Source organism: Zosterops lateralis (genome assembly GCF_965231275.1).
Source record: "Zosterops lateralis genome assembly, chromosome: 2".
Lineage (NCBI taxonomy): Eukaryota > Metazoa > Chordata > Aves > Passeriformes > Zosteropidae > Zosterops > Zosterops lateralis.
The window spans coordinates 20,746,407-20,762,608 of NC_139763.1; the positions used below are offsets into that span (position 1 = coordinate 20,746,407).

Genomic DNA, 16,202 nt, shown 5'->3' on the forward strand with positions numbered 1-16,202 from the left:
GGTGAGCCTAGACTCAAATGCTTCTGAACAATACAGGCTTTTTAGCACTGCGGCAATGTTTTCGTTTTTAAAATGAAAACCTGAAAGGTTTTCTCTAAATACCATCAATGTTCCTTTGTATTATCACTTGACAAATACGATTTTGGTAGGATAATATATGATCCATTCTCTGGTTATAGTTCATATTATTCCTGACATCATGAGTCCCAAATGCAACATTCTACACAATGCTAACACAGAATTCTGGATATAGAAATGGGATGGAATTCATAAAATTTAATATTAAACTAAACTCTAAAAGCCTTTCTCTGCTAGTATGGTTTTATTAAAAAAATGAGCAAGCTAACACACAAAAATGTTATCATGATTATCTTTTTCATATCAAGAGCAGTTCTTCATTTGGCTGGTCAAAACAGGAAAATAGATTTGTCTGTCATGTTCCTGTATGCTCAGGCTTTTAATTTTGTTTCTTTTTTCAAAAGTTTTCTGCTTCCTCTTTTGATTTCTCTTATTTTATGTTCCTCAACTGCAGTGCTTCAGAAGCTTCTGCCAAGGCAAGCTAAAGCAAGTCCATCAATCTGACAGTCCAGAGGGAAAGGAAAACTCAACAGTGCGTGTGCTGTGCGAATTGCACCCATCACCCCTCTGTGATCAAAGCACGCACAGGAGCTCAGAAATAACCAGCCAAGCAGATACACAACATCTCACACATCCTCTGCAAAAGACACTCCTTTGCTGATGAAGCACCTACGCATTTGTGCACTGTGCACTCAAGACAGCCATGCCACGGTGGCTTCTGCTCCATCACAGAACTTGGACAAGGGAACCTGGGCTGAAGTATGTACAAATTCAGCATGTAGCCAGCCAGCCTTCAAGCACTGTCAGAAGCATCACCTCATGTTTTGTGTTTGGGTTTTTTTCTGGGGGTTATTTGTTGGTTATTTCTTGTCTCTCCTGGGTTTGTGCTGCTTTCCATTATCAGAAAAATGCAACATCAGCACAACTGAGGGGCTCAGAAGTAATTAACCCATGCTTTTTCTTATTAACACTTTACTCATTCTTGCTAGGTTCTTGATAGGCTATGCTCCAATGGAAGTCTCTGTAGTCCATTCCCTTTCTTCCTGTCAATTCACTGCTGTTTTAAGATCAATTCACAAGGATTTCTCTAATCTTTCATCTCTTTGCCCTAAAACTAGAGTTTGAGGGGTTTTCCTGTGTTTTGGTCAGGCTTTTAACAGGCAACCCCTACCATGCAATTTTTACCTCATGGTAGTAAAATAAACCTAACTCAGGAACAATCTCTACTGTCCTGGCTTGCTTAGGTCTGTGTGACATTTTCTAAGACAATGTGACAAAATAATAATATTCATGAACTCACCTCCACCAGTTTGGACAGCAGTCAGGTGTGGTGCCATTTCTCGCAGCCCTTCACTGTCCAGAGGGTAAGCAGACGTCTGCGATGAGCTCGTGCCTTGTGCATCATCGTCACCCAGGGCTGTGGTCTGAGCCCTGAGCATTTCCAGGGCTCCTATGCCTGCCACCTCCTCAAAACCTTCTGACATCTGAGCCAAGGGAGAATCTCGTGATGCAGAGAGAAACGGGGTGTCCAGAGGCGAGCTTGGAGGGGACAGCGATGACAAGGAGGACCGTGATGACAGGGACGCCAGAGACTGTGGGGTATCCAGAGATCTCCGCTGCTTATTGAAATTGGAGTGTGCAATGGGATCAGCATAGGGCACATCCTTTGTGAGAGACTCGAAGGGAATGATGTCAAAGCGCAAATGCTGCCCGTAGTCTGTAACACTGTCTGACTTGTCGTACTGGGGAAGGCCATAGATGTCCGTGAAGCTGACTGAGCTGAGGGAACCTCTGCTGGAGGCCAAGGATCCTCGACTGGAGGCCAGGGACCCCCTGCTGCTGCCAGAGGACATGGTGAGGGTGCTAGCTGACAGACTGTGGCACGCAATGGAAGAGAAAACACAAAAATACCCTTTCAAATATAATCAGAACCATCAATGCAGACATTAAAACACTAATCCAGATTACACGAGCAATTTTACATGTATTCAGTATGGTGACATGAAAAGATGATTCGGCATTTTAAAGTCTAGCTCATGTCTCTTGCCCTCGTCTCCAGCACAGCCTTGACTGGAGCAGAACATGTGACAGCCAGATCAGGGTCAAGTGTCTGAAGACAACAGTCCAACAGGATAAGCCTACTCTTTCCTCCAATGTGTAAACAGCTGTGATTTGGCAGAGAAAGAGGCCAGAGCAGGCCCTAGCTCAGAAAACTCAATGTAAAGCCAGGAAGGATAAATTACCATGATGCAGCTCAAATTTACATTAATAATTGGTCATAAACAATCCAGTGAGGAGAAGTGCAAAGGGATTTGCAAAGTCCTAACAAACTGCTGCGTAAGCCTCCCTCTCACACGTTTTTCCAATGCAAAATAAAAAGACTTCAGGATGAATCCTATTCCACTTCCTCTTACCATTCTCGGTTAAGGGAGAGAAGAATATTAGTGCCAGAGAGATATGAAGTGAGACAGGAACTCAGCAGGAACTGAGCTTTTGATGCTGCTGTGGTGTTAAACTGAGGAATCCCCAAGAGCTGCATCTCAAAAGGTAGCTCTGAGTGTGAATATGCAAAACATTCTGGACTTCGGTGTGGGTCTTAACACATTCTTGTATTTAAATAGCAAAATTCTGTCATCCTACCAAGGATCAAAACCCCCTACCTTTGAAGGTATCAGAATATTAAGAACCCACAGAACTTAAAAGAATGCTATCTGCCCATAGTAAAACTGTAACAATATTACAACAGATTTTAAGATTTTATCTCCTTTTCAGAAATTAAGGTAACATAAAATTCCAAGATACACTAAATAACATAGCACTAAATAGCCATCACTAATACTATTGATAAAATTCCATCCAAATCATCACATTCCACAGAGCAAAGTGTATAAATGTAGTGAAAAGTTAATTTACTTGGCATATATCCACAGAAGTATAAAAAGATAAACTTCATACATTATTAATATTCTTCTCTGCTGTAGTGACTTCAAAACCTGCTGGTTTTACATAACTTACCTTTTTAACTGGGAGTGTAAATATGAGGTTAAACGTGTAGCTTCTTCTAGTTGCATAAGCAAACAATTTCTCTTCTCCTGTAACAGTATCCTATAATTAAACACATACATATTACTATTTTCTTCATCACAGGAGTGTTCAAAAGGTGCTAGGAGCTTCCCAAATGTGGAAAAACATCAATGCATTGAAGTTTGGAATATTAAAAAAAGTTGCACTGTTTAATGAAAAGTTTGAATTTATGCTGCTCATATGCTGCAATGGTAATTCCAGCAAGAACACAAGAACCAAGATTCCAGGAGAATTCCCAGACAAGAAAAGTAACTGAAGCACAATGTAAGAGTCGTGATACTGAAAATACATTACAGCAGTTAAGAAAGTCATAAAAAGTCCTAGGTAAAAAATATCAGACTCTACAAGGTTATTTTTTTCCTCTTGCATCAACTTGATTCTGCTATTAAAATACTATGCCCTTCCATCTTGTCACAAAAGAAACCCAAAAAAAAAAAAAAAAAAAAAAAAGAGAGAGAAAAAACAAACAAACAAAAAACCAGACAAGCAAACAAACAAAAAAATCCAGGACAATTTGTGTAAAATTTCAAAGATAAAAAGAAATTTTTTGAAGGACTTCTGTTAAGCAAAACCACCAACATCAAATTTAAGCTTTTATTCTATGTGTTCTAGGTGCATTTATTTATCACTACGTTTAAGCAGACAATACAGCATCTTGACTCTACATTACAAGAAAAATCTCATGTTGCAATTTATTTTTTGATCATCCTAATAACAAGCAGCTGAAATATTTAGTACTACTGCCACAACATAAATGGAATGTAACTTTAATGCCGTCGACATCATACACCTCTAAGATATCTTAAATTCAGTATTCCGACATTATTAGATTTTCAAATAATAGATTTTATCTACTGTCTACTCTTTTTCTGGATCCAGAATTATATTCCTGATGTTTTGTTTTTCCAAGCCCAACCACTGAACTTCAAGATAACATCAGGGCAGTATTTTGGTTTGTGTTGTACATTTTGTATGTCCAGGAAACTTACAGCTCCAGCCCTACATCACAAGGTAGCTGGAAATGGGGATTCTGACAAACAGTTTAGAGAAAGCAGATCAAAGTTATTAGACTGCCTCAGACCCTCCTCAGCTGCGAAGACAGCTGTTAGAATTCAACATGTTAATGAACAGGATTTAAAAATCAACAGGAAGGGAGTTCTGGATAAAACAGCAGCTCTCAGGCTTTTCTCCTGCCTTTGTGCACCCCAGGCCAGGTTAAGTAGTGGCACAAGGAAGGCTGCAGCTCAGCTATGAACTTACACCATATAGGCACTGCATGCAGAAACCAAAAGAAAAGGACAAATGGGCACAAGAAACTTAACTTGCAAGGGAAAGCAGAAAAATTCACACCATCTACTGTGAAAAACAAACTTAGGAACCTACACTCCACAGTGATCAATGCTGCAGGGTACCAACCTGTGCTAAAAGGTAAGAAATGCCTCCAACTAAGGCTGTCAGCCAATCTTAACGAAAACAACACTAAAAAAAACTAAAAAAACAACAAAACCCCCATCTCTGTCATACAGATTTTAAGCTCATTTTGATCTCACATAACTCAGTGCCTTTAAAACTCAGTAACAGAAAAGAAGTGTTAATTATTTCACAATTAGAACTAAGTGGAAATACAAAAGCAGAATCAAGAATATTTTTAGTTATTTCTGAATATTTCTGAGTCTAAAACAAACAAAAAACAGGGCTACTAATGGTTAAGCTTTCCTCCAATTTGTTATACAAAAATAAAGTGCCCATCAGTATTATTCTAACTTCTGCTCAACTTTCTGCTAGCATTTGAAATATCAAGTACCACAGTGGAATGCTGGTTTCCACAGCATGAACTCCATGGAAAAATAGCTTGGCCTTCTTGCCAACACAGTATGCACTACCTAACATGAGAGCCCAAAAATAACAAATAAAACTTACTACAGGACAGAGTAGAGTGAACTCCCTTCTCTGTCAGTTTAAGCTGGAAAGCCAATGTAACAATATGGTAAAAACTGCAAAATATATTACACTGACCTGTAGGCTGGCTGTGAATTTTCTATTTATTGCCTGAATTTACTGTCTGAAGTAAGGACTTTCAAAGAAAATGAAGTTGTCAAAATCTGTATATGGAAAGCACTTTCAAATATTTTTAAAACGTCTTAATTGTGTAAATATTAACCTTTAAACAGTTCACACTAAAGCTGGTTCTTGTAGGTTTTTCTGAAGTGTCAGAGCTGAGGTTTTACCACTATTTATGAGAAGCAAGAACAAGTAGTTTCTTGCTTTCACTGGAAGCAATTTATGGTAAAAAGAGATTAAGAGGTTTTGTCCTTTTCTCTGGCTACAGGAAAAACTAGGCAATTTTGGAATAAACACTGTGTTTCCACTAATATGTTTTTGGGTTGTTTATTTTACATAAACTTGATTTTTAAGTTTTCAAGAATGACTTTGCTTACTATATTCTCTGAATGTCAGAACTGGGATGTGTTCCCACAGCTGAGATTGCAAATGAAAAGGAAATACTGTATATATAAAAGGCAGAAAAACATAATCATTTAACTTTCCTGTTATAAGGCAGAAACTAAATATAGAAAAGGATCTTTGTTCTGATGCTTTTAGAGATGACTGCTACTCCACTGCAAAGAACAGAAAAATCTTTCACTATCCAGGTACTGTTATTCAGGTCTCTATTATCAGACAGTATCACTCAGATCTTTTTCAAGCATCTTTCAAGATTCTATTTAGATTTCTTCTTCCTATTTAGAATTTTTAGGTGAATGAAATGAAAACTAAGTAGTCGACATCCCTGCAACTTTGCTTCAGAAAAATTCAAGGCAGAATTAAATAGTGACAGAAGCAGTCTTCTCCTTTTCTCAAATTAAATTTCTCTAGTAATTTACTTTTTCCTGAAACACAATGAAATCCCCTACTCTTCCTTTTGAAGCTACCTACATAGATCTCACAATAGAGTAGAAAACAATTCAAGTTCCCAAACCTTTCAGTGGCCCCATGAGCAGATGTTGCTCGAGCTCGCTGAATTTCATCCTCCAAGCGTCTTTTTTCTTCCTCCAAACGTGCAATGTCTTCTGGGGACCGTCTCTGCTGACTGATGAGCTGCAGCTCCTGAAGAAGAGCCTCCTTCTCCTTGATGAGCTGAAGACGGTCCCTGTCTGCTTCGGCCATTCCTGGCCAGGATTCATTATCTAGCAAGGCCAGCTGCTGTTGTATATTTGAAACTCTTTAAAACAGGATAAATATATTTCAAAATGCAGAAGAGAAAGACAAGAGGAAAAATATCAAAACATGAAGCCTGTTGATGCTTGTGCCTTTTTTCTTCTAAATATCAAACCAAGAAAATTTAGAGGGGTTCAGGAGGATTATTTGTTTCTGGGTTTTGAGGTGGGCTTGTTTTTGAAGGGTTTTGTTTGGTTGATTGGTTTCAGGTTGTTTTTTTTTAATTGTTTTGTGTATTTTTAAAACAGTATACAACTGCAAGTGTTCCTATATGTGTAGATATGTGAGAACTACAGTGCTTTTCTCTACTGTATAGACAATATCTGTCTTCACAGCTTTCTCATTTTGTAATAAATCATCTAATATTTTAGAGCTCGAGTTCACTGCCTGTAAAGCTGATGAAGCTGAACATTTTTTCATTCCTAATTCTTCTACAATCAGATCTTAAATTAGGATTTCAAAAGTGCAGTAAGAATTTGAAGAAGCTGAAGGTGAGACACTTAATTAGTGACAAAAGGTCCATACAATCATGTCCCACCTCACAGAGGAATGGTTCAAGGGGCCGAAAATATTAGGCTACCCTAAATAACGACAAAATTTTAAAGCTGCCGTTAAAACAGAAACATCAGCCTGGTTACAAAATATAACTGGTTTTAGATGAAACTATCATAAAAATACGCAATTAAATAAGCTACCTTGTGGTTTTTTCCTGTAGTATGCTTTATAGTTAAAAGTAGTTTCTTATATCTCAATATGCTGTACCATATCACATGAACCAACAGTTTTAAGAATAATTCCACAGCTGACATTTTAAGAAAATGTTTTTTAAAAACAAATTTTGAGCTCTTATCAATATTACTGAGAACACTAAAGCTAGACATTTCCCAAATGCTTCTTTAGGCATAAGAGGGAGAACACTTATTGCTAGGTATTAATGTTTGTCCTGTAATGACAATTTAGACATTTTAGAATGCAGCAGTTAAAATTAGAGGTAAGAGAAAATCTAGCTTTCTGATGTTTGAACATTTGAAACTCGAGAACTGTACAACAATTATACACTTTACACCTCAGTTTCATCTTCACTTTGCTAAATGGTAGCATTCAAACAAAGATCAGTTCCTGTAAAAGATTACTACCCTTCAAATAATTAAATAAGGGCACTGTCAAGCCAGCCATGAAAGTAGGATACAGTTCACTGGTTTCATTAAAATAATCTTTTTCAAAAATATCAGGTAAGAAAGAAAGAAAATTAATAACAAAAAAGCAAGGTAAAGGCACATAACACACAAACAGAAGATTCACAGTTTGATAACATGATTATGAATAAAAGAAAAGGCATAGACATGACAAAGGCAATGTTTCCCCCATCTGAAAACAAAACCTCATGCAATAAGGTATATCTCCTACTGGCATCTGGGAAGTATTTGGCCATCTTATTATCAGAGGAAGGGAATAAACTATCAATATAAGTCATTTTGCAGTGACTGCATCCATATATGAATAAGAATTTCACTGTCATTTCCCCCCCCCACACCTTAGATTTCATTTCAGCAAGTAAAGAAATTGGATGTCACATTTTTGGCTAAAGCAGAATACTTTACCAAGCCCTTCAATACCATTTCCTCCTCCTTGCATTAATAACCAACTCCCTGCCAATAGCTACTGAAAGCACCACTGTGGATTGATACATACAGTCTACATATTTCACGCTTCAGCTATTGTGCATGAATTCCAGATGCAGCTTCCTGAAGAACACCTCACCCCACTGACCAAATGTCAGGGCCAGGAAGAGCGAGCAGGGTCAGGATCCCTTTGCTCCCCTACCCAGGCTGCTCTGCTGTTAAAGATTCAGTAAACACTCCTGAAACACATACAGCTTGATTTTTCAGGTGTTCAGTGCCAAATGAAACAAATAGGGACCCAAGATCCTTTCAACAGAAGCACAGAATTCCAGTACAATTGAGTTATCACAGCTTGGCAAGTGAGTGTGAATCAGATGAGCCTGGACTATGTGATTGTGTTCATAAGCTTTTACACAGGTGTGGACTAAAGAAAATGAGATTTATCTGAAGTCTCTGTGTTTCTTCATAAGATAGCTGAAGGACTGACCCTTTTCTTCATTTTAACACTCTCAATTGTTTTGCTACTTATTTTACATTGCAGGGTGAGCTGGTTAAGAAGCAGACTACCAGGAGCAAATGAACACTAATAAAGGCAACAAGGAAGAGAGAAGTATAATCAGGAAAGAGATCCCTCTCTTTCAGTGCTAGCAAGTCAGTGATTCCACTTGTCTGTGGAGTAAAACACCACCTTCACTAAATACAAGAGGTTTTAATTTAAACTCTTGAGCTTGCTGAGAGCACGTAACTCCCTTTGTGTATGACATTCCAGCCTAAAGTTTGTTTTTTCCTTTCAATTTCTGTTATGGTGATGCTTTGAAAGTAGGAAGTTCTCATACAATAACTCAATTATACTGTTATTAAAGGGGAAAAAGTACCGCTGTGGACAAGGTTTGTATCACTGAAGAGTTCCAAAATCTGATGAGATATTTACTTTGATTCCCTCGACACTCTTAGCTCTTCTTGTTTCTACGGTTTTCCCTTTACACAAAGAAAAAGCAAGTACAAAGTACTACATAATGCAGGAATCTGCTGAAGCACCAATAAGCCCATTTTCTGCAACCTTTATTTCCTGCACATGAACTGAAGTTTTGGGGCAATTTTGATGCTTGCTTTCCACTGGGGAATCCCTCTGTATGGTAAGTTATTCCAAAAAGCTAGCAGTGACAAACTTTTTAATATTTATCTCCTTGGCTAGAAGACACTCTTAAGGCTTTTATGGTCTCATTCACTCAAAATTATGAAAAAAATCGAAGCAGTCATGTTTAGTTATGCCCAGAACTTAGCAAAAAAGTTTTCTTAAGTATGTTCTGTAACTGCAGTCTGTCTCCTCAAACACAACCTTTTGTTCCAATAAATAAATAATAATCACAATAAATACATAAACACATAAATAAGCCATTTCACTCTGCTTGCCTATGCCAGACTTTCTGCCCATACTACACTAGCCATTCTCATTGCTGCTGTGTTAGAAGAAAATGGCTGTTGTCAAACTCCATGCATATATTAACCTGCCTTAAAACATCCACTTAGATAAATCAATATAATAGATTGACATAGATTGCAACCTAAAGTGAAAAAAAACCTATTTAGGATCCTTTATGAAACGTCTGGTTTTTAAACACATTTTTCCTTCCTAATGAGTATATTTAAGATACTATTTTTTTTAACTGTAGTCACTGCAAAAGAGTGCTTTTATCTGGCTTAATGCCAGATACGGAGGTCCCTACTGATCCAGCAATTTAACATATTCCTGTGGAATAAACTGTTAATTTTGAGCCATCAACATTCCAGGCGTTTTGCCCATTCCCATCCTTGCATAACAAGTGCTGAGGAGCTTGCATTCCTCACTGGAGTAGATGGTATCAAATGACCCTAGGTAGACAGGCCAACTGGCTGCTTAATTCAGTATTTGAAATTTTTGAATGGAGATGCACATAACAGGTCCTGTTAAGAGAGGGGCACAGACAGAAAGACAAAGGTTTAACCTGATGATGATCTTGAGCAAACACTGCCTTGAAATGGGACACTTGCCCTGAAATGGCCATACAAAGGTATCTAGAATGGCGTCTCACTCAAGATAATGCAGACACAGCATGAGGATGGAGATCAGTAGAGTCAGTAATTTACTACACAAACTACATCACGGGGAAAAAAAGGCATGTATTTCCAAAATTAATTAGACATAATTTAATTAAATTTAGCAGCATGTCTGAATCATAACAGCTCTACACAGATCCCTCTCTCCCTGACAAAACAGGGCAATCCTTCTGTCAATGAAAATACCTGGGGAACCTTAAAGATCTTGTTAATGGCCAGAAAATCACTTTCAAGGGTGATATCTGAACCCAGCACTAATGAAGTTACACTGCTGAGCTCAAGAGGCTATCTATTAGAGCATAAAAGTGAGTAAAAATCACTTATTGTGAGATGAGTGAGTTACAATTACAATTTACCCCATGTTAGGTTCTTACTCAGACTATGAATAAGACAGGTGTCTTGGGGAGGGAAATACTCTGAACTAATTCAAAGGTATTAACTCATGCTTGAAAAATGGACAAATTATGGGTATCCTACAGCTGGTACTTGCTCTTCAAACTTAACATGGTTTGAATTTTACAAGGAGAAAGAAAGGAAACCAAACAATACTCCTCTACATTTAAATGCCTAGGCTTTTGATTGACATACCATGCCATGCTAGAACAGAGGCCTTTGTTACCTGTCATATGGGATGATGAGTGGGGATAAAATGAAGAAAATATTCCAGTTCCAATTTGAAAGAGAATAGTGGCTAAGATCACATAAATCGGCCCTTCTTATTCTTTTCCCTAGGCTTATAATTGGACACAGTTCTCTGACACTTCAGGTAAAAGGGAATATCTCCCACACGCAATACCCAAAGGAGGTGGTTGTGAGACTGAGGACACATAGTGAAGAGTGTAAGGACTTGTTAATTTCTGGTATTTACTGACCCTCTTGAGTGTGGATTATGATTTATATCCAAAGAGGGGAACGCTAGAGAAAGACGAAGAAAGAAATGGAAAGAACAAGAAGCTGGGGAACTTGGCCAAATGCTCACAGAATTTCTCCTCTGTGTCTATTTTGGCTGTTCCTGCAAGTATGTGCCACTGTGGCTTTGGCAGACAAAATGAGTACGCTCTGTAGAATACCCAGCCTTCCTGACAATCCAATTCATTCAATAACAACAAAGTCTTCAATTGGCTTAAGAAACTCATGAAACCATTAGGGTCCACTGGCAACCATTAGAGTCCACCGGCATTTTGCAAATTTTAGGAAAATTGCAAAAATCTGCTCAAAGCAAGTTTTCCCGAATGCACAGGTGAAATAGTACAAAACTTTAAAGAAGTTCAAAAGCATATCTAAGCTCCCTTTATAACCCAAAGAAAATGTTTTGTTTAAAAACCAACACTGAGAGATTAAGGTTTGGCTAAGCCAGGTATTTATGCGATATCAAACAAATTACTCCATCCTTAAATCAGATTTTCAGCAGAATAAACCATACAAATCCACTGAATTTCACTAGAGATTAGGTAATTAAACCTCGAAACCTGCCTATACAAGATAAATTTTAAAAGGAAAATACTTGACTCTGTTATTATATTAGTACTGGAATGTTGCTATCAATATCCATTCAACATGTACTTTTCTCACTATAAGCACAAATTGCACTGACACACTTCTGTTTATGCTAATGATTTTAAAGGCCCAACAGAAATTTAATTTTGGAAATGAGACAAGTTTGCAACGAACCATACTGAACAGAAAGTAACATCCTTAAAAACAAATATAGAAATATTAAGCGTCTCCAAGGAAGAGGTTTTCTCAAGGCTAAAATAAATCTCTTGACATCCACACCATGCCTCTACAAAATGAAAGGAAAAATAATATCTTTGAATACAAATTTACAGAAGATACAAATAAATACTACCCAAATTAGGTAAGCTGGTTGAAGATGTTTTAATGCATTAGTTCATTAAAATTAGCTGCCATCAGACTGGACTATTAAAAAAAAACCCACAGCTAAAACTTCTGTTGCTTCTTATTGGAGGGATTATTTTTCATCTAATGATTAACTGGATATGAGGCACTGCAGCAATGACATTTCATGAACATTTGCTAATATACTTCATGTAGTCATTCTACTGAACTGCACAACTTCAGAGTTATCAAAGAAAAACAATTTGCTTTTGATTTCTCGTGCTATGAAGCAGTATATTCAGAAAAGTGCTTGAGGGGTACACTTTCCAATGTGCAAATGCTTTCATGAGAGGTGGTCTCACTGAAATAGCAACTGAAACTAAAAACAGTATTTTTCCAGGCAGCTTGGGGCTGTCTGTTCAAAAAGACCGCCCTCCCTCCCCCCTGCTTCTCTGGAGGGCCACACTGGCAGATCTGAGAGGAGAAATTTCATGGAAATAAGGTACAGTTTATTTAGAAATAATGGGGGAGGGGAAAGAGTGCAGAGCGGAAGAAAAGTGATTGAGCCTCCTTTCAGCATGATTGGCGAGTTAAAAAGTAGAATTTACAAAACTCCTCCAAGAGCCTGGATTAGAAACAGGGGAGAGGATCTCTTCCCCAGCGTGCTGGAAATGTCAGAACCCACAGAGCACAACATCTGAAATACCCATGGGAAAAATTAAATTGCAAATCATCCAACTTCCTTCCAGTGGGAAAGTGATGAGGGGAAAAAAGCTATGTGAATGTCTTAATTTATTCAAAGGCCAAACTATTCAGCAGTCAGAGAGATTTTTGAAGGAGGAATTAAAATGAAGCTATCCTTTATAAGGGAGGAGGGATATTTTGGGAACGCAAGCCAACTCTTCTGCAATCACTGTGTTTCATCCCCTGAATTCCTCAAGATAGTTAATTCAAAAATCCCAGCACTGCATTTCCTTGCTTAGACTCCATATATAGAGAACATACTTTAATTTTTAAAGACTTTTTACTGCATCTGGTAAATATTCTGTTTATATATGGCTAGATTCACTAGAGCAACTAAAATGCAACACTCTGTCCTTCAGTTTGTGGGACTTTTTTCCTGCATTCCTTTCAGGGAAAGGACCTACTTTTCTTCTACAGTGCATTTTAAGTCTCCCATTAAAAGTTTGTCCGTTGTTCTAATTTGCTGTATGTTTCCACACCCACTTGACAAACAAGCAGTCACAATATACTGCCTTACAGTTGTGACATACTGTAGCATTTTAATTTTCTACTTTGTAGATTTAATCCATCGCAGCACATTCCGTCACCCACACTGTGCAGGAACAGTAGATATTTCACCAGCCAAGGGAGAACGAACACAAAGATATTTAGTAGAGACAAAAGCCCTACAGAAATGCCAGCAAGCTAAGGGGAAGGAATGCATGATAAATGAAGAATGCAACCACAGAGATAACTGGTAGGGGCAATGAGCTTTGTGCAGTTCCACTCAAAAGCTGAAAGCTGATTACTTCCGTACAACATACTGGGCAGAATAAGGCTACTCTTTTAAAGCAACTAACATGCTTTTGCTAAATAACAGACCATTGTCAGAACTGCTATCCTGGGAAAGCAAAACTACTCTTTCTGCAATCACCATTCCCTAGCTGGAAGGTTAGTTACCCAGATTTTCTACACTTAATTAAGATCAAACAGCAGCTCACTTCTGATGTTCAGAAATACTGCATTCCATGTGAAAACAAATGTTCGGCATTTCCAGCTGAGAAATGCTTTGCTACTAAAAAAAAAAATTAACCCATAAATACTCAATGCCTCTTCACCCCCTCCAAAAAAACATCACTCTATCTTTTCCCTGTAATAAACAAACAAGAACAGAATTGTTTTGAAAAACACAGAAAAGCTATGTCAGAAAGCTGAATTAAAAGCATTTTAATACAATCTTCATAGCATCAGTGGCTCTGTTAAACTGAACAGTATAAAAATAAATACTATCATTTTTCTTTCAGCAACTGTTAAGTTGCTAAATTATCACTGGACTATTAAGTGCTAAGCTAGCCTGTAAGCAAACAGGACACTGACACATTTTTGGTTTGGTTTTTTTTTCCCCAATTATTTAACCTTTATTAGGTAATAGTCACTGGTATTTACATGCGGTATGTACAATGCAGACTTCCATTCAAGTTACAAATCCTGAAGATTTAGCTGTGTTTACCTAACTTGCTTGTACCAACTTTATTTTTTGAAGCGTGTATTGTGTCCAAATGTGGGTAAATTTTCCAAGAACAACGAAATGGTGTACTGCCTATAAACTTTCAATTCCTGCCAAGACATGTGACAGCATTACAGATTATCCCAAAGAAAAAGTCACCATGGTATGAAAAAAAAGGAAAAAGAACTGAATTTCTTTTTCTAACTCTTGTTCTGAGAGATGTAAAAAAACTGGTTGAACAGAAGACATTGAAAAGAAAAAGAAACCCAATACTTATACAAATGTTAAAACTATGGTTTTTTAAGTTTACTATATTGAATCTTTTAAGCGTCACTCACATTCAGTAACAGAATATTCTACCAGCACAAATCAAAATAATCGTAAGTGCATTAATTTACTGAGTTCAAGTAGTCATATGTACCCACACTATTGTCCTGAATATGATGTAAATAGTTTGAAAACAATGAGGTTTGATACTACTTTAAAACTTCTATAAACCCATGAAAAAACAGTGCAAGATTTGCCTTCACAAGAGAAATATTCTACCATAAGGATTTAGACTGAAGGACTTAGAGAAGAATCAATCTATTTCAAGTAATACTTTTTATCAGTTTTATCAGATTTTTTTCTAATTTCAACATTTATTTTTATGTACCCTTTTGTTCACCTCTGAACATCTTCATTTATCTCACATGAAGTTCTGCATGCTTTCTTCTTTATGACTTCAGCATACTGAACTTAAGACACAGGTATGCACAGCTTTGGGTATCCTGACAGACCAAGCTGATAAGTGTAAGTTTAAAGATTGTTTATATCTAGGTTTGAGAAAGAGGGTGAAAAAAATGTAAAACAGTCTAATTGAACCACTACAATTTTGTGTTTATACAAGTATAGAACGGGGCTGACATTTAGTTTTATCTCTGCAAACAAATATAATATTCTTATGATAAAGTCTTATATTTACCTAAACTTTCTTTATCTGTGGACTACTTAATAGAGAACAAATTAATCTTCCCAAAGGCATTTCAGCTAGGAGGCTGGTTCCAGTTCTACTTTGAAAACTGTAATCATCAAAGTAAATATAAAACCCCAATAGATTTATCTTTAATTACCTTTTCTTGGCCTCTTCATATTGCCAGTTCAGCCTTACTTTGTCTACAAGTCTTGTTTTGTCATCAAACCCAAACTTGCAGAGTTGAAGAGTAAGGAGAGGAGGAAAAAGAAAGGAAGAAACAAGTTAAAAACGCTCTCATCACAAAAAAGAAAGGGATAAATTAGTCTTCCTTACTGGACTCATAAAAGAAACGTCTATGCTTTAAGTAATAACATAATCAAAAATCAATTTTATGCCTTAGAAATGCGAAACTAATTTATTGCTAAAAGCAGAGAAGATAAATAAGCCCTTTCAATAAGTTATTAACCTGGAAATCAAGGGTTAAGAAAACTGAGTCATTGATAAATGGTCAAAGCTTTTCAACTTTATCCCAGTCTAAAAGACAAAGAGTGTTTAAACTGAAATATTTTGCTATTTGATACAGCTCTTTTTTGAATACCTTTATTAGAAGCAATTCAGATTGCGTACTGCGATGTGTTACCCAGCACTTAAAAAATCAGTACATTTTAAACATTAGTACAAAAAAACCACCTGATCCTTGAAGCAGTTGTACAATGTGCATTTATGTTGCAACTCCTACTGCATAGTGTTTCTACAGGAATTTCGATTTTAGGGCATTAGCACTTCCCTCCTCAGACATTTGTGTATGGCACAAGAGTTAAAACCTAAGCTCCTATACAAGTGCACTGCAGCACTGCCGGAGTTCTCTAGCTGCTGCTTTTTCTGTCTCCATCATCCCATGGGGAAAAACTCCACCTCTTTTCTACTGTCATGGCACTAACAATAGTTTTGTAAAAAGATTCAGATAATTATGTATTTTTGTTTCCCCTACAAGAAGCCTAAACCTCATAAACATAGTTTCCACAGTGTACTTGTCTTGGATTGTGTACTGCGAATGGAAAAATGCTCCTGTGTTCCTGCT

The 16,202-nt window shown here is 37.2% G+C and overlaps 1 protein-coding gene across 3 annotated transcripts in view; it reads right to left on the reverse strand.

Moving 5' to 3' along the window:
* Window positions 1-16,202, reverse strand: part of WWC3 (WWC family member 3) — a 98,967-nt gene that overhangs the window by 22,678 nt on the left and 60,087 nt on the right. For all 3 annotated transcript variants that reach the window (XM_083854677.1, XM_083854676.1, XM_083854675.1), the window contains exons 8-11: window positions 15,279-15,352; window positions 6,140-6,382; window positions 3,094-3,183; window positions 1,379-1,953 (exon numbers count right to left, since the gene is read on the reverse strand). In XM_083854677.1, coding sequence (XP_083710803.1) covers window positions 1,379-1,953; window positions 3,094-3,183; window positions 6,140-6,382; window positions 15,279-15,352 — 982 coding nt within the window. The remainder of the gene's footprint in view (window positions 1-1,378; window positions 1,954-3,093; window positions 3,184-6,139; window positions 6,383-15,278; window positions 15,353-16,202) is intronic.